Source organism: Tachysurus vachellii, chromosome 4, assembly GCF_030014155.1.
Source record: "Tachysurus vachellii isolate PV-2020 chromosome 4, HZAU_Pvac_v1, whole genome shotgun sequence".
In the NCBI taxonomy this organism is placed as follows: domain Eukaryota; kingdom Metazoa; phylum Chordata; class Actinopteri; order Siluriformes; family Bagridae; genus Tachysurus; species Tachysurus vachellii.
Genome location: NC_083463.1, coordinates 24110064 through 24130267, shown reverse-complemented (window position 1 = coordinate 24130267; position 20204 = coordinate 24110064). Strand labels below are relative to the sequence as shown.

Sequence of the window (20204 nt, the reverse complement as noted above, 5' to 3'; positions counted from 1 at the left end):
GTTATTCATAAATGGTATTAGCTTCCACTGCTGATATGCAACCCTATGTTTCAGCAAATTAGACAAAATACTTGCTAATAAAGTTAAGGAACACTGAATGCTAACTTCATCATAATTATTTCCCACATGAGAGAAGTTATACTATTGCTACAATCAGCTAGACGCAAGTAACTTTGGATATCCTTTCTGTTAAATTAGGACCAGCAGTGAAAGATCTTGATGTAATCATTAACTCCTGTCTCTCGTTTGAATCTTGTGCAGATAGTATTACTAAGATGGCATATCAAAGCCATTCCTTAGCTAAGAATTATATTTAAATAATGTAAGGAAAAAGGCTATTTCATTACTATAAACAAACTTTAATTTGTACAAGACTTTAAAAATTGGTCTTGATTCTAAAATACTACTTATGAGCTACATATGAACTACCTAAAACACTGAATGGTTGCACCCCACAGTACTTCAGCAAAATTGTGGTCTATTATGATCTGCCATGCCTGCATTGATCCAACTTTTTGGGTTCTTTAAAGTACCTGAAATAATGAAAATAATACCACCTATGGCAGGACACAAGTGCCTTTTCTGTCAAAGCCACCCAGCTATTGTATAGAATTAGTGTTCAGGACTCAGACACAGTCTTAACAACCTGCTCTCTTTTTCTCTCTCTGTTGAGCTGTTCATGGACTACTTATGCCTAATGCGAGTTGTCTGTCTGATCCTGACACTTCTACCTCTTGTTCTCCAGACCTCCCTGATTCATCTTGACATTTCTTCTGTTTGGACCTTCTGAAATTGTGACTCTCAATTAGATACTGTAGACTCGAACAGAAGAACCACAGCTGTAATCTTAAAGATTATAATTTTCATACTAAACATCCTTTCAACACACAAAGCATTTGACCTTAGTGTAGATAACTATGAAAGTATTATGACTAATCCTATTATTGGGTGTTAACCATAAAGGTATGGATTCCCTTTTGAATCTGATCTCTCTAAAATATTTCTTCCAGCCACATTCGGCTCTCTCATTAGGAATCTTATCATAAATCTACACCTATAGTTTTGCAAAGCTGCATTGTGACAAGGTATATTTTAAACACAAATACAAATGAAACTGAATTGAATATACCTGTTCGTCTCTGTGATACATCTCGTACTGCAGAATCATCTGGCGACTGATCTGGCTACCATGATAAACAATTACATTAATGTTTGTCCATGTGCGGAACTCTCTCTCCCAGTTTGTAATAGTGGAGAGAGGGGCAATGATAAGGAAGGGACCTCTCAAACCCATAAGGAAGATCTCATAAAGGAACGTTATGGACTGGATGGTTTTTCCAAGCCCCATTTCATCAGCTAGGATACAATTTTTCCTAAAAAGGAAGAGGACAGTATATAATTTTTTAAAATGACATTTGATTAATCATTTTTGTGTATGAGTGTTAATATCACTGATGAAAAGTAAGTCCAAAAAAGTCCATGTTTGTTTCTTCACTGACATGTTTATTTAAGAGTAAAGCTGATTTCTAAGATATACACTCACGTAACATTTTATTAGGAATTTCTGTACATCTACTCATTAATGCAATCATGTGGCAACAGTTCAATTAACAAAATCATATAGATGTGGGAGGACGTGATGGTTCAGTGGTTAAGGCTTTGGGTTACTGATCAGGAGGTCGGGGGTTCAAGCCCACAAGCTGCTGAGACATCAACGTTGGGTCCTTGAGCAAGGCCCTATACCTCACCTGCTCCAGGGACATCATACTAAGGTGGTCAGCACTGCGCTCTGACCCCAGGGCTCATAATAACCTGGGATATGCAAAAACTTTAAGCATTTCACTGCATGTCATACTCTGTATGTGTATGTGACAAATAAAATGAGAGTTTGGGTGCTTTTCAAACTGTTCAAATCGGCCATCAGTAATGGGGAAGAAATTTGATCTTAGTTTTGACTGTGGCATTGCTGGTGAGAGACAGGCAGGTTTGAGTATTTCTGTTACTGCAGATCTCTTGGGATTTTTCATGCACAGCAGTTTCCAGGGTTTCCTCAGAACTGTGAGATTTCACAATCCACAACTGTTTGTGGCAGTCATGCATATGAAAATGCTCAAAAAGGGTCAAAGGAAAATGGTTTAAGCTGACAGAAAGGCTACTGTATAACTTATTCAGTATAATCATGATGAGCAGAATTGCATTACAGAATGCACAACACTTTGAACATTGAAGCAGATGGACTATAACGGTCACTGCTAGGTGGGATATGTTGTCTTTGAACACTTTATGCCTGTAACAATCAAACTCAGCTTGAATGCAACAGCCTATATGAGTATTGTTAAGACCATGTGTATCCCTACATGACAACAATTTACCCATCTTTTAAAGGCTACTTCCAGCATGATCATACCCCATATCACAAAGCAAAAAAAAGTCATCTTAGACTGGTTTTTATGAACATTACAATGTGTTCAGTGTTATTCAGTAGCCTTCCCCAGTCACTGGATACAAGCAAATTTTAGATGTGGTAAAATAAAAGATTTATGATCATCATCAAGAACTGAGGCTGTTTTGAGAACAAAGGGATGTCCTACCTGGTATAGTGTTCCTAATAAATTGTTTAGTGAGTGTAAAGAACATTTTTTAACCCCAATCTTGTCAAACCAGTGTCACCCAGTGAGTTTTAAAAAGTTTATATAAACGTTTTTATTTTAAACTTTTTTTAAGCATGTCAGTTTTCATACCATAATTTTTGTGAAACCTGAGTGTTATTACCTGTTGTACCAATTGAAAAGAAGCCAGTTCATGCCCTCTAGCTGGTATTCTCGGAGTTGGTTGCCATTTCTGTATTCACGAGACTGTTCAAGCTTTTGCCAATGCTCTGGTGCAGGCCTCTCCTACAGTGAAACAGAGGAATGAGAGGAAGTACGTTAACTACTGAGAATTATTTAAAAACATAACATTTCATATAAGAAGTCATTGCATTAAATACAATGCATTGCCTTCAGGTGAAATAAAATTATAATAGGTGAACACTGAATAACAAAAGTGTGTCTCAGTACTCAGTACTAAATTCGTTTCAGTCAATTTCAATGTAAGAACTTACAACAGGTGTAAGGTCTGGTATTTTCTTGAGCTCCTCAAACTCACGAATCTTCACAGGGTCTACATCCTCCTGCAGTTCCCAAGTGCTTTCTTCATAGGGTAGAGAACACCATTTTACCAGGTAGTGCGTCACCTCCTGTTAGTACATATGAAATGACTTCTAATAGCAGTATAAGCCACAGATTGTATTTACTCTGTTACTGCTACAATGATACTCCCCTCTCCAGTTTCTGTGTCTGTAGTGATCGCAATCTCCAAAACCCGATCCACTTCAACATAGTCAGGATTAAAGAGGTCTTCATCCAACTAGAGAGATTGACACTGATATTAATAATACAGAACAGCATAAAATATGACTAAATAAAAAACACCACCTTAACAAATGTTATGGATAACAACAAATGGATGAGAATCATGTTCATTGCTTTTTTAATCATTTTTATTTTTTTTGAGCATGTTCTATATTATAACAATACATACAGTACCAACCAGGTTAATAAAAGCAATTGATTTAGATAATCAAACCAGCAAATTATTTGAACTATACTACCTTGGTTCACACTCAAGCATACCTCTGAGAAAATGTGCTTCATTTGTGCGTGTTTGTTCCTGAAGCGCTTAATTTTTTGGTGAATGCGCGGGTCCTTTTCCAGCTCTTCCAATGTTGCCCATTTACAGTGAAGGTAGGAACTAGCAACAAAAGAAAAAAGCAAAGCACCACACAGCAGGACATCAAATGTTATATCGGTATTATTGTTGAGAAATTCTCTTATTTCCTGTATGGTGACTTGGCATTCAAATTTGTTTGGAGTTGATGGAAAAATGTGTCATCAAAATTTGGAGATGCAAAAAAACCTTTTTAATTGGTGACAGAAAGGCTGGCATTATGTCTGGCAAATCAAATTCCTGAAGTAAAAGTTTTTAGTTATTAGAATTTTTGCTATTTTTTTTTAATTATAGCATCCACTTGTTAGAGAAACTTCATTGAAACCTTTAGAACAAGGGACAGTTTATGGAGCAGCAGTAGCTCAATGGTTAAGGCTGTGGGTTACAGTTCGCAGGGTCAGGTTAAAGCCCTAAAACTGCCAAGCTGCCACTGTTGGGCCATTGAGTATGGCCCTTACTTTATTTTCTACAGGGATTCTATACAATTGCTGAAGCTTTTCCAAATTGGTTTAAAAAATAAATAAATAAATAAATAAATAAATAAATAAATAAATAAATGACAACATATTTTGTACTAGAAAAAACAAAAAAACAAAACAACTTTTCTGATAAAATTCAAATTGGCTGGCTGACTTGCCAGTTTTTGGGATGGTCTTAATATGACAAAATTTATTGGAGAAATATATAAGGTTATTTTAAGGTTATTTTCAAAACTATATTAGATTTGCTGGTGGAAAATCTAATACCAGTTTTGACCATGTTTCTACAACCATATTTCTTCTGGTTCTACACTGCATTGGGGAGAAAAATGTCTTTCAAAAATTAATTTTTAACCTGACCCTGGAAAAAGAAAGTGCACATTTGAATTTAACCTCTTCTAGATTATGGTAACAGCGGGCATACGGGTGTTAATAAGTCCTGTATAGTTACTTAGTTACTGTTTGGGAAAAGGAAAGTAGACATGATTTAATCTCTTGTAAACTACTGTTATGCCTTGCATATTGGTGTTAAGTCCTCTTTAGATATAATTCGCATAGAACGCTGCTGTTAGTTTGATTAGAGTAAGGTATTAAGCACCTAAGGTCCCAGATCATTGAAATCTGAAGAGACCCAATTTAAAAGTCTTTTAAATAATAAAAAAAAGTAATCATTTTTTTATTTATTCTAATTTATTAAGTCTTGTGCCTCCCTGTCATTGGTGATATACTACTGATATGTTTGCGGCAAGTCAAAATTTCATTTGAGGTGCCTTTTGGATTTCTTTTTACATGTTGCAGTTGCATCTAAGCGCATTTCTACTGAATGGTACTGAATTTGTGCTATTTACACACTGTGGATAATCATACATCATGCAGTGCACATGGGGTTAGGGGGGTTAAATATTTTTTATATTATATTATTACAGACAATCATTCCTCCCAAACTAAGACCACTGGATTTACAAATTCACGGACTGGGAGAGCAATGTCAGAAATTAAGTAATTTTGTGTTTATTAAAACTATTTCTGTATTGATCTGAATGTATCCTTGGGATACTTTTTATACATTTTAAATAAAGAAAAGACCACTTCTAAAAAAAGCATGAAAGGCTGATTTTAGATGGAATGTAAGTGCTTTCCACCCTTTTAACCATTAAGGTTAAGAATTCGACTTACAAATTTCTGTACTTTACATAAAACTCTTCTGACTCTTCAACTACTTCTCCAGGGAATGTCTGAAATAAGAATTATAACAGAAAAATAGGTGAGGAAAATGTTCACACACTACAACAAACAGTGATTAAAATAATGAAAGAGGCCACGCCACCTCCTTCTTAATAGTCCGCACAGAGAGAATCTTTTCAATGATGTTGGCTTCATCTTCAGGGGGTTCCTGAGACACAGAGTAAAGTAAGAATAGACAAAGACAAAATCAATCATTTCTGATAATATTAGAGCTATACCTATTTAAAATGTGTGCTTGTGTGCAGGTCTTTAGCTAACCACTTTTTGACTTTTCCTAATATGGTCTTTTCAAACCATGTTAAATGAAAATTCATCAAGCACATGATTCTGCACCCAGACGTATAGTGATGTGAAAAATTGTTGGCCCCTTCCTGATTTTTTTTCTTCATGTTTGCCGGACACTTCTGGGAAGGTTCACCACTGTTACATGTTTTCACCATTTGTGGAAAATGGCTCTCATTGTGGTTCACTGGAGTCCCAAGGCTTTAGAAATGGCTATATAAGCTTTTCCAGACTGATAGATCTCAATTATTTTCTCTCACATTTGTTCCTGAATTTATTTGGATTTCTTCATGATGTGTAGCTTTTAAGGATCTTTTGGGTCTACTTCACTTTGTCAGTCAGGTCTTATGTCAGTGATTTCTTAATTGTGAACAGGTGTGGCAGTAATCAGGCCTGGGTGTGGCTAGAGTAATTAAACTCAGGTGTGATAAACCACAGTTAAGGTATGTTTTAACAGGGGGGCAAACACTTTTTCACACAGGGCCCTGTGGGTTTGGATTGTTTTCTCTTAATAATAAAAACCTTCATTAAAAACTGTATGTTGTGTTGTCTTTGACTAATATTTAAATTTGTTTGATGATCTTAAACATTAACGCGTGACAAAAGGTGCAAAAAGATCAAAAAGATAAAAAAAATAAAAATAAAAAAATCAGGAAGGGGCAAACAGTTTTTCACACCACTGTATATCTATCATCATGGTGCTTGTGTACACTTGTGATGGATGGAATAAAAGGCAAAAGTAGTGTGTGGTAAAGTAGAATAGTGGGAGATGCGGCAGCTACCTCTGCTTGCCAAGCGAGAGTAGAGGAGGAGAGTGCTGGAATTCGCTCTGTTCCCAACACAGCAATGGTTTCACCATCATCATCCACAACCTTGAAATCTAGATCTTCATTGTACTTCCTACGCTTCACCTGACGTCCTGATCTCCTTTTCTGCAGACAAGGGAAAGAACAAGACCAATGAGTGTTTGAAAGTTATTAAGACACACATGCATGGTGAGTGAGAGAAAGTAATCACAAAGAACACAAACACAGGCAACATGAGTGAGATAGATATATATATATATATATATATATATATATATATATATATATATATATATATATATATATATATATATATATATATAAAGAGAGAGAAATCATTTCAAATAAAAAAAAAAAAGAGAAACCAAATTTTCAACTACTGTGATTTTCTTATACTATTCTAGGTTCTAAGCAAGAAATATAAAGACAAATAGAAGCTAGGTAAGAGCCTTTTAATCATCAATGGAAATACATGAAATGAAATGGACAGAATGAACTGCAGACATGACATAAAAACATAAATGGGGAACTCACAGTGTTGTCCATAGGGTCTGTGCTCTCTTCTCCTGTAGCCAGTGTACAGAGTGAGGCTGTATCATCGCTCTCAGCTGCCTCCTGTGAGACATCGCTTTTCCGCTTCCCTTTTTTCCTTTTTTCCAGGGGGACGACACTCTGCTCTCTGCAGAACATAAGAAAAATGTTAGGACATGAAGCTTTGCTTTTTTTTTTTAAATCTTACATTACATTTTTAAGATCTCACAAATAAATCATAGTAGAGGAATCCCTCTAGACAATGATGTGTCTCTAATAAGGCAGATGAAGCAAATAAAGCTTGACAATTCTTATTGTGTTGATTATAACTCACTATTTTATTCCTAAACCTGACTGCTCAAAGTGTGTTAAATTTCTATAACAGCATAGCTTTGTCACTAGTAGTTTCTGCTTTTCTAAATTTTGAAAACAATGTCTTTAACTTAGGTGTATCTAAACGTATGGCCTCAACTGCAGGAACTTGTCTCACTGAGATAATATTAACCCTTCTGGACACTTTATTAATGATATATTTTTATTTAATTTAGTGGACGTTTTTGTACATGGACATCATGAAAGGGTAAAGCAAAGTGTCCAAAATGGTTAAATACAATATTAAATGTAACAATATGTAAGTCTATAAGTTCAAGGAAAATAATCAACCGCAAATTGTTTCAGCAGATCATCACAACATGTTAAATTATTTCCCTATAAAATTATCCAGTCATAAAATACCCTATCCTGTTGTATTCCTGACCTAAGTAACGAATGCAGTTTAAAGCCATAATTTGTACTCACTTTGGCTTCCTACCACGCTGCCTTGGTGGGGAGGTCACATCCTTTCCCTGTGTTTTTGACTTGACTTCTTGAACTTTCTTGACCTTTTTAGGATCCTTTACTGCCTTCCCTTCTGCCTTCTTTGTCTCTTTTATTTCCTTCAGTGTTTTTGATTTCTTCAGGAGCAGTCCCTTCCCTTCTTTCTGCACTTTCTTTTTCCTTGGTCTAATGTCACAGTCTCTGTCCTCTCTTGTGTCTTTCTTGTCTTTTTTTTTGCGTTTTTTCCTCACCCTGGGCCCACCTCCACCATCATCCTCCTCGCTATTGACTGGTGAAACAGAAAGGTGGGGACTAGTGCTGGTAGACCCTTGGACTAATTCCCTCATCCCAGAGAGTTTTGCATGAGCCACACAGTGATTAGATGGCCCATCGATGATACGGATCTGCTCCTTGCCAAAGTGGCCTATTGAAAAAGTGGTCTGTGCACTCTGCTCAGAGGCATTGCTGGCGGAAGTAGCTGAGGCGTGCATTAAAATGTGTGTGGCGGTCATCTGTAAGACAATAAAACAAGCATAAATAAACTTCTCACTCAAATGCAAGAACAGCAGCAATTATTGGTTTAATGCTTTGTGTAGTACACTAATACGGATAGATAATATTTTTAAATGCAACATAAAAATACAAGCCATTTAAATGCTGGAGTTATAATGAACGTACACACAACTTTAGATGCAACTTGAGTCATGAATTTACCAGGGGTGTTTCTAGAAATGTAACATATGAGAGGATCATTCCCCAGAGGCCTTACTCAATTTATTTCAAGCTAAACTAAATATTTTACACTGGTTTAATCATGGCAAACCCGTATTAATGAAGATCAGGATTAGCTAATGTCTAAGAACAACTGTGTGAATTCATTAGATACGTTTTGGAATTCAAGTAAATTCACTAGGTTTTATTGATGCTACTACAGTCACCTTATCAGGATAAGTCACCTCAGCCACCATTTTTCCCCAACGACCCTTCTAACTTCCTTTAAAGTGTGCTAATTTAATAGCCAATATGAAAACACTGCCCCATGGTTTATCAAAATAGCCTATTAAATAAATTACTTTTTTAATTTGTCAAATTTGTACTTCAGCCAGATCGCCAGATGCATTGAACTGGTTCTGAAGCAGGTGAAAAACAAGCAACGAGGAGACACCTCTGCCCTTCAAGACGGTTTTAAACGCACTGACTGACAAATGTTCAGGGAGGCTGCAACCAACAGCGATTCCACAGAATTGGTGACCAGTTACATTGGCAGGTGCATCGATGAATTGACTGTCTCCAAGATCATCACTGCACACGCTCCAACCAGAAGCTGTGAATGACCACAAATGTGCATGTACTGCTGAATTCCAGAGACTCCACCTTCAGAGCAGGGGACAAGACAGCCCTAAGAACAGCAAAGGCCAATCTGTCCAGAGACACAAAGAGGCAAAGCGCACACATGCCCAGAGAATCCACAGCAACTTCCATGACAACAGCGACACCAGACACATGTGAAAGGGCATCCAGGCGATCATTAACTACAGGACAACTTCACCTGCCTGTGACAGTGATGCCTCCCTTTCAGATGCACTAAACGACTTCAACACTCAGTTTGAGGTGTCCTCCAGATAATGTTCTTCCTTGCCACCATTTTATTCTAACCACGGCTGATGTGAGAAGAATTCTACACAGCTTTAACCCACTGAAGTTCATTGGTTCAGACAACAATTCTGAAGATGTACTCGGGAAATGTGCAGAACAACTAGCAGATGTCTTCACCTACATCTTTAACATTTCCCTGAGCAGTGTCTTTGTTCCTACATGCCTAAAGTCCAATAGTGTCCCTGTGGTGAAGAAGTCTTTAGTGTCCTGCCTAAATGACTAGCGTCCCCTCACACTCACTGTAATGAAGCACTTTGAGAGCCTTGTAATGAGGCCCCTTCACTGTTTCCCTTGCCATTTTTTTTGAACGTATTGTCCAAACCGCTCAACAGATGATTTCACTGCCACAAATGCTGTTCATAGACTTTGAGCACTTCAGCGTTCAACTTAATCATCCCTCAGCACCTGACTGAGAAGCTGAGCCTTCTGGGTCTCTCGGTCAGTCCGGATCAGGAACAGCATCTCGAACACAACACTGAGCACTGCGGCCCCCAAGGCTGTGCGCTCTGCTCACTGCTGTTCACTCTGCTGACTCTAGACTGTGTAGCAATGCACAGCTCAAACCACATCAACAAGTTCACTGATAACACTAACGTGGTGCATACAGAAAGGAGGTGCCTGGTTTAGAGCCAGCAACCTGCCTCTGAACTTTGACAAAACAAAATACATGATTGTTTACTTCAGGAGAGCAAAGAACAACTATTCTCAACTGAACATTGATGGAGCCACCATGGAGATCACCAAGAGCACCAAATTCCAAAGTGTTCACCTGGCAGAGAACCTCACTTGGTCACTCAACACTAGTCCATCACCAAGAGCTTTTACATTCACTGCATTTGGCAGATGCCCTCAACAGGACATTGTACAAAATTGCTTTTAAGTTTGCTAGGTTACAGACTTGGGATACAGTACCAAGAAAGACCAGCAGCGTCTCTAGTTCTTACGGACTCTGAGAAAAGTCCATCTCCCTCCCCCCATCCTGAGCATGTTCGACAGAGGGACCATCTAGAGCAACATGAGCAGCTGCATCACTGTCTGGTTTGGGAATTGAACCATCTTGGACCACAAAACCCCACAGTGGATAGTGAGGACAGCTGAGAAGATCATCTGCCTTCCTTCTATCAAAGACATTTATACTACACGCTGAATCCAAAAAGCCAACAACATTGTGGCTAACCCAACTCACCCCTCATATGCACTGTTCACCCTCCTGATATCTGGGAAAAGGTACTGAGGCATTCTGGGTAAGACAGACTGTGTAACAGTTTCTTTCCTCAAGCCATCAGACTCCTTAACACCTAGAACTGAACTGTAGTAAACATACACACTGACCTGTACTAAACATACACACTCACACAAACACACACAATATACATCTATGTTTACAGCACTACTCTTATAAACACTGTTTACATGCTGTTTTGCACAACACAATTCAATGCTATTATATAATATGCACATATGTATACATGTTTACAAGAACCCTCTTATTTTGTACAATACTGGCCAGCGCTATTTTGTATTGTCTGTCTGCATTGTCTTTTGTCTTGCACTAGACATTATTATTATTTTATTTTAGGAAAAAAAAAATTTCCTAAAATAAAACAATTCCTGTTCATGCTGAAAAATGCAGGTGCACTATTGGTGCCTCGTTCGCTTCACAGATGAGAGCAGGTTCACATTAAGCACATATGACAAACGTCAAAAAGGACTGGAGATACCGCAAAGAAGGTTATGCTACCTGCAACATCATCCAGCATGACAAGTTTGATGGTCAGTCAGTGATAGTATGGGGACGAATATCCTTGGAGGGTGACATAGACCATGGCAGTGCTAGCCAGTAGTATCATTAGGTCCCGGAATGATAGTATCACAACAGACTGGAGCTCAGTGATGCCCTGATCCAGGTCTAGAAGGACATCACCAGGACACAATCTGCCATGTCATCGGGAACATGCCCACACTTAGTCAGGAGTGCACATAGGTATGGGGGGCACTCTACTGACTTATATAAATTTCATCAATGCAACTTTAATGTAAGTTGAATCAGCCTTAAATTAATTTTAATTAATTAATTTGATGTGAATTTGAATCCAGCCCTGGTTTCCACTGACCTCTGACACATCAATCTCTTCTTCTCAACAAATTACAAAATAATTTTCAACCTGAAACCTGTCAAAGAATTCATACTTGGACAGTAATTCCATCAGTTTAAGCACTGTAAGTATTACATTCTGTCTGAAAATGTTTTTCACACAACTACACAAAAAAGAGGGAGTAGGGAGATAAAGAAAAATAATAATAAAAATATTTATTATAAAAATATAAAAAAGCGATGGCGGGCCTTCGCACGTTTGTTCATCGCTATACGGTGCCTTCCAGAAAACAATGCACGGAGGGCAAGTGCATCAAGTGGGTAAATATCAGTGGACTATTTTATGTTGTTACTGACCCATTTGGGGACTGTAGGTAAATGAAACCCCACATTTTAGACAAATGGGGGCGCTAGTGAGCCACTTAAGAGACACACCTTTGTCTGACCTTTTTGTCCACACTTAACAGCCGACAAATGTGATGTATGTGTCAAATTTCAAGTTAATCTAAGCACACCAAAAGCCTTAAATATGCCTGAAAAAGAAAGTAATGTTTGACGCTTTGCCATGTGAACAGCGTTCAAGATAGCAAAAATCCCTACGCAATTTATCATCTACAACGTCTAAGCATCATTGACACCAAAAGTGGTCAACATCGTATGAATCCTCTAGGAGGAGTATTTAAAAGTCCATTGCATGCAACTGTGAAAAAATGCACCTTTATGACTGACACACTTCCTGGTGCCTGGTGGTGGCGCTATGTCCGAGATTCACAATAGGCACATCGATGCGATCGGAATCCTTGGCCGAACATACACACCGCGTGTCATCCCAATAAGACATTTTTTGCTTTAGATATTAGACATTTCCTGTTTCTCTGAATTCGCCATAATTTAGTCGCCTCGCCATGGCAGCACCGTTCGAGATATCAAAAATCCCTTCGCAATTTAGCAAGTGCAATGTCTCGGCGTCATGTTGACCACTTTTGGTGTCAATCGCATGAATTCCCTAGGAGGAGTATATAAAAGTTCACCACATGCAACTGTTGTGACTGACACACTTCCTGGTGCCTGTTGGTGGCGCTATGTCCGAGATTCACAATAGGCACATAGATGCGATCGGAATCCTTGGCCGAACATACACACCGCGTGTCTTCCCAATAAGACATTTTTTGCTTTAGATATTAGACACTTCCTGTTTCTCTGAATTCGCCATAACTTAGTCGCCTCGCCATGGCAGCACCTTTCGAGATATCAAAAATCCCTTCGCAATTTAGCAAGTGCAATGTCTCGGCATCATGTTCACAACGTTTGATGTCAATCGCATGAATTCCCTAGGAGGAGTATTTAAAAGTTCACTGTATGCACTTATAAAACAATCCAAAATGGCCGACTTCCTGTTGGGCGGAGCTCATAGTTTAGAGCGCGAAAGTTGTTCGGGTCGATGAGATCTATATGCCTACCAACTCTCGTACATGTGCGTACATAATTGCCCGATCTGTGAACCAATGTTTGATTTTACATCCTAGTGTCGTGCGACTCTGACATGTGTGCCAAATTTCAAGAGTTTCCAAGCATGTTAAGGGACCCCAATCGGCCAATGTGTGGGGGAAAAAAAATAAATAAAAAAATAATAATACTCCCGAGGAAAAACAATAGGGCTTCGCACCATTCGGTGCTCAGGCCCTAAATAGGACGCACAGCATGTGCAAGGTTTCTCTCTAACAAAAACAAAGACATACACAAACCTGATACTTTATTTTTTTAATAATTGTTCTATAAATATGTTCTATAATTTGTCATTTTATTTGCTAATTATCCTAATGGATAAAAGAATATGCAAATTAATTATTCGATTCAATTTATTTTTATAGCACTTTAACAACTGACATTGTCTCAAAGCAGCTTTACAGAAGCATGAACAGAATAAAAATTGTGAACTCCCTGAGAAATTATATGAGGAAGACACCTTGAGAGGAACCAGACACAGAAGGGGACCCATCCTTATTTGGATGACACTAAACAGTAAATTACGTAAATGTAAATAATGTCCTTTCTACAACGATTTATAGTCGAGTGTATCTGTGCAACCAAGAACTCCTAAGGAACAAATAGGTCAGGGTCATTTCAGAGTTCATTACAGACCTGTGCACAAAGTTGATCAACGGAATTAATATCCTCTAGTCCCATCTAGGGACTTTTATTTAAAAAAAAAAAAAAAAAAAAAAAAAAAAAAACTTTGTTAAAGTACTCCAAGTGAAATTGAAAGTACATTAAAAGGCAAAATGAAAGCACATCAAGGGAAGTATTTACTTTTATTACTTGCAAATCAACAATAATGAAGTTTAAAAACAAAGAAGTCTGAGAGTGTGACAAACAGAGCTTCATTGGGAAAAACTGGTAATCCATGGGAAACGATCATGCATTAAACAATGATTATAACTGCTCTATTGATTTCAATGAAATCACTGCTCTATTGAGCCATATTGATTTCACGACAGTCATTACCTGTTCAGGATGTCACGTGGTGTTGTCTGCTTTGTCAGGTGGCACTACTTTCTCTACATACATTTTATCTCCTACGTCAGGATCCCAATAGAGATAGTGAATAAACAGGGTTTTTTTTTCTTCTTCAGAGACCATTTGTTTACTGTACAAGCTATTATGAATTAAATTGTTTTCCAACTGATTCAAATAAAAAAAAATGTGAAAACTAAATAAATTGTGCTGGTTTTATTTAAACCTTTTATTTGACACTGGATTTGCCAGAGAATTATTGGTGGAATCCACCGACCTAAATTTGAATCAAGCCTACCACAGCAGTACACGTGCAGAAAAACACACAAGGACACACACATGCATTCAAATACCCTCAGCAGGCATTTGCAGACAGGTATGGGGATAATATCAATGAATCACAAGCTTTCCATGGTGGGCATGAATCAAGGCCGTTGTCATGGCAACAGACTCGCAACCAAGCTGAGAGAAGCAACAACGCAAACATGCGATCTCTGTGGTAACCCTTTGGTCACCACAGGCTATGGGGCGCATTTAGAAGATTCAGACATTCATGTTCAATTTTAAAATAAATCCATATAAAACTGCCTGGAAACAGAGTTTCAGTTTACCGTAGATTTATGCACAGTGACTTGCTTGCATATATATATATATATATATATATATATATATATATATATATATATATATATATATATATATATATATATATATTCCATGGTACATGCATACACACATGAATGAAATTATTATACAGACATGGTGTAAAATAAATGTTTGCCAGGAAGTTATGCCAATCCAATCCCACACAAAGAAAGAAAGAGAAAGACCAAGATACAGACACAGGCAAACATAGACCAATCAAGTGCCATATGAAATCAATACCAGTTCCAAACATCCATTTCTTGCCACACCTGCATTCTGGTCAATGACAGCTCCCTTTCTCACATAAAATGCATAAGCATCTTTGGAATAGGTTTATATCAAACTGAGGAATACTAGACAAAAATACACATATGCCATATTTAATCATATGCCACGATCTTACAAGCTTACAGATTATAATTGTTGATCAAATAAATATATCCCAACATAGCAAAATAAAATGTCATTTTCCAATGAAAAATACTTCTTTCAGAGTTATTAAAATACAATTCCAAAAGCATTGAAAGATGTTTTATTCAATTCTTTCTTTCTTATTTTTTATTTTTTTTTTAATTCCCCTTCACGTCCCCTTTAAATCAGTTTATAAGCATCTATGTTTAGTCATTCATCTTCACAAAAAGTTGTATACTGGACAGGGGTGCAGTGGGTCCAAAGCCTGATAACATTAGGTATGGGGTGGGTCCGCACTTTCAGACAATTATTCACACAGCAGAATGCTTTAGAGTAGTCAATCCACCAATGAGGGGGCTTCAAGCTCAAGATCAATCCAGCGACCCTGGAGTTACAAGGAGGCAGGTCACCCACTGCACCACCATTCTACTCTTTACTGCATGTTCTCATCTGAAAGAATGCACAATACTAGTGTCTGTCAGGGATAGAACACTACACAAAATTCAAAGCTGATGTAATACAGTAGTGTGTCAAATATATTGTATGAAATAAATTTCAATTCAAGCAGTTTCTGTAACACACAAACCAGCCCATCTGGTGCCAACAAACAGGCCATAGCTAAAGTAAAAGAAATCCCCCTTTTCAGATGCTTGATGTGAACATTTGCTGAAGTTATTGATCTGTACTTGCATGAATTTTGCCACATGATTGATGGATATCTGCATGAATGAGCAGGTGTCACATGAATGTGAAGAAAGAGGCAAGCTCTACCAAAGAAGGATTGAAAGGCTGAAATGGCCTCAATCATTGTCTTTAGAAATATTAAACAAGATTTGAGAACAGACTGTACTTAATGTTCTGCTAGCAGTTTTTTCTTGAATTTATTAAAAGTGCTAGAATTAATTTTCAAAAGTAGGTTTGTGTGAATTATCTCAAAATCTGAATTATCATTGCTAGATGGTTATTTTTTTCATACGCTGACACAGATGTCCAACCCACAGAAGCCCTAATCTCAACATCACTGTGTCTGTCTGGAATATTAATTAAATAAACAGACAGAAGGCTTTGAGGCAAACTACCTCTACAGAAGGTTTGTGGTTAGTAAGATGTGTGTGAATTTAAATTGAATTAATCGGTCTCATAGAATATACCCTATTATGTAATTAAAATGAGCAATTTTATTAAAAAAAATCTATTTTAGTTAGATATTGTAGTATTATCACTACTTCCCTGACTGCCAATACATTAAACAACCAAGATTTCCATTCTCCTTCACCATCACATTTTCAAACTTTCAAGAGCCTACAAGTCATTCTGTCCTGCAATCCTACCACCTGCCCATTACATCCAATCCCTTCTATTATGCTCTAGACCATCTTGCAAGACCTCCTGCCCTTTATCACTACAATCATCAACGATCCCATAACATCTGCTCAATCCCAACACCAAATACTTTATAAGGGTTATTCCCATCCTGCAGTAACCTGTGTTGGGTTCCCCAGACTTTAGCAACAACCCCACACATCAGCAAACTTCTCACTCTTTATTTTATAAAATACTTTAACACAGTGTATTTGTTTGATTTTTGCTATTACCTCCCAACAGAGTTTTAGACTTACGGTATTCTTAGTCTGCAACCTAGTAAACCAGTATTGATGTATTCATTAAGGGACTTTTGTACAATGCTTTGAATAAGGGCTTACGACAAATACTGTAAATGTACATGCAGTACATATAGTACATGTAGAAAGGCTGCAAAAATTTTATTTGCAAATTTATAGTGATATGTATCATATACAGTCCCCTCTAACAGTATTGGAATGGAAAATATTCAGCTTTCATTTCAAATATTTGATGTGTTAAACAACTTAACACTGAAATAAAAACATAGAAACAGATCTTAAGTAAATTAAAGTAACAGAAAATTCAGTGGCATATGTCTTACATGAAATAACAGGTTATGCTTATGGTTTAATTTTGCACAAGAAAGAGCAAACAAACCATATATTTAAATATTTTATGTATAAAATTACATATTTAGCAAATATGTTTTTACAGAAACAGCATACTGAACATTTTCGTAAGTAATTTTCTTTCAGTGAAAAGTATTACTGCAATCCAATCTAAATGCTTAGCATGCCATAATGTACTTAAGACAACAATCAAGAAGGTAAAACATTTCATCCCACATTCCTTGTCTTATACACAAGACAAGGACATTATAATGACATTGTAATCCAAGGAGAACTTTTTTTTCACCAAGACACTGTGTGAAGCACAACAATTATATAAATACTAAGAAGCATGTCTTCTGGGTGCCAAATGACTAGACAAAACAAACTGCATGAAACCACAAGAAAATCTTGGTCAAGTTTACAGATTTGGTCTTTAAACGTAGCCGTGCAAGCTACAGTGATGGCATCAGCTCCACCATGATTGTTGTTAATTTTTCGGCTGTTCCCTGCTTGTGGTCACCACAGCGGATGATGTGGTCCACATTAGATTTGGCTCTCCCATTTTTCCAGGCTTGAGACCAGCACTGAGAATTAACTCCCTGTTAGCTCCAAGTTTTTAAATTAAAAATTTTTTTTTTTTTTTAAATTATTAGTATTTTCTCAATTTATTCTAAAATAAGAATTAAAACAAATAAAAACATGAATGCACATTTTACTGCCATCTAGGGTAGTAACTTGAAATGTTTACGCATATTGTTAATGCTCAACTGTATGGGGTTTTTCAGTGACGAATGCCACCGTTTACAGAGAAGGCGGCCTATCATTAAACCCTAATTTACAGCGAGTCTGCAATATGTGCTATGGAAGTAGTTGATATGCACGTCTATCATCTTTTCTAAAGAAACAACAGGAATCAAAGTAACTAAACAGTGTCTTTAACTCTTAGAAAGATAGGAATGTATTCGGTCAACCATTAATTATTATTACTACTAAAACATGTGCAACCACTTTGTGGAAATAAAACAAAAATGAAACCAAAAAATTGGGGAAAATGTCATTGGAAAAATAAACAAACAAACAAACAAACAAATAAATAATTGCCTTGACTTGTACTGATTTGGTCAGAGCAGAGCTTGTGTTTGCCAGCATTCCATGTGTGAGGGCTGCATGGTCCTCTGGGAACCAGAAAGGTACAATATGATATCACGCACATTAAGGACAAGATCTCATCATGTTAAAACTGTTACATTAGCTCTCACAGATTAAGAGCAGACATAGCTGGTTCCACCAGTATAGTGTTCCACCGAGTATAGTGTGGCTCAACATCTATAGAGAGACCAATACCAGATTACAAGCATCTGGCAGAGGTCTTTAGGGAGTAAGGTCCCAAAAACTACATTATATATGGATACCTGAGAATGTTTTGTGATTTCAAAGGGCCATAAGCTAATATATATTTTTGATATATTCTACAATAAACACAAATAAGTAGACTCTAAAATCAGAATAGGATGTTTCTATGGGGGTTTTTACACCTGGTCACTTCATGCGTTTTCTGTGATCGGATAGCTATCCGATTGTAAAAAGACCAGGTCTAAATGCCATCTGAAACGTTTTCAAAACGGATACAAATCCGATCGTTCAAACCACTTCAGGGGGTGGTCTGGGACGCATTTCAGATGAAACTGGACAAGTGTAAATGCATGTGATTGTTCAAGCCACATACCCTAGCGCTATAATCCTCCCAAACGGAAGTACGTCACTCGCAAGTGACTCACGAGTCGTGCATCACGCCAGAAATAAATATGTTTTCCCATCAGTGCTGGCGCCGATCTTTCACCTAGGTGTCTCGTTTGGTCTTAAAATACAATGCTGCCGCCAGCGAAAATGCAGCAAACAGTAAATGCCGTTTTTTGCAGCAACCGCATACACCAAGGCGTGTTCCATTTCAATTACCCCGGAAATGAGGTAAAATAGATTTGCATTTTGGGCGGGAGTAGAAAGATCGGATTGATATCCGATTCGCCATGACGCATTTATGTGGCCTAATGTACATGGAACAGTTTTAACAAATCAGATAGCTATCAGATCAGAGAAAACACATGAAGTGACCAGGTGTAAAAAGGCTCTATAAGAAAAAGAGACTTAAAACTTGAACATTTTTAAGTGTTTTCAAAATTAGGCAGAGTAACTGTACCTTCAATGATTAAGTTCATATTCTTGCTCCCTCCAAAGCCAGTGCTTAAGGCCTTGAGCCCTGAAATGGCTATAGATCTGTACCAGACCTGTAGTTTGTATGCCTTCAATAATGTTATCAGGACCCAAATATCAGTTATAGTTGGTGTCCAATAAGCAATATTTTCAGCTATAAAATTCCTCCAATGCCAAGTCCTGCCCTTTGGGGATCGAAGGCTTTATTGCAGATAAAAACAATATCGTCTCTGGCACACAAAGCAGGTTCCAAAAGGCTTGTTTCCACACATCAGTCACACCAGATTATACCAATCACATCTGGCAATCGTGTCAATCAACTCCTTTATAAAAAGAGGTCAGCCTAGTAAATATGTGAAGATTAATGAAGGGTAATTTACCAATTTATCCCATTTTCCATCATATGGAAAGATGAGTTTAATAAACCAAAGAAACAAGTGTTAAGTGTGTTCATTTTGTACAGTGAATATTCTGATTGGTTTTACATCAGTCCACAAATAAATACATAAATATTTTTAGGGTGGCATAAAATTTGTATTTTTTTTTTTAGGTTGGATTAAATGGCGTAGCACTTCAAGATGCATGGCAACCAAAATAATGTTTGTGTATGTAGGCAAAATAATACAATTTCTATGATCCTTATACCACATAACAATGGACCACATTCATGATTATGCAAATATAACTTGAAATGAATGAAAAATGTAAGATTGTAATGCAGGAATATATTCTGTCTAGTTGCATGTAGAGCCCATTCACCAATGGAAGAAAAGAGCGAAAAATAAATGAA

At 37.2% G+C, this 20204-nt stretch overlaps 1 protein-coding gene across 13 annotated transcripts in view; it reads right to left on the bottom strand.

The window, feature by feature from the left end:
• chd6 (chromodomain helicase DNA binding protein 6) overlaps positions 1-20204 on the bottom strand; it is an 83272-nt gene that overhangs the window by 44807 nt on the left and 18261 nt on the right. For all 13 annotated transcript variants that reach the window (XM_060868440.1, XM_060868432.1, XM_060868443.1 and 10 more), the window contains 10 exons: positions 7910-8439; positions 7115-7259; positions 6557-6706; positions 5575-5640; positions 5424-5482; positions 3675-3792; positions 3324-3408; positions 3104-3240; positions 2773-2894; positions 1130-1373 (listed from right to left, as the gene is read on the bottom strand). In XM_060868440.1, coding sequence (XP_060724423.1) covers positions 1130-1373; positions 2773-2894; positions 3104-3240; positions 3324-3408; positions 3675-3792; positions 5424-5482; positions 5575-5640; positions 6557-6706; positions 7115-7259; positions 7910-8439 — 1656 coding nt within the window. The remainder of the gene's footprint in view (positions 1-1129; positions 1374-2772; positions 2895-3103; positions 3241-3323; positions 3409-3674; positions 3793-5423; positions 5483-5574; positions 5641-6556; positions 6707-7114; positions 7260-7909; positions 8440-20204) is intronic.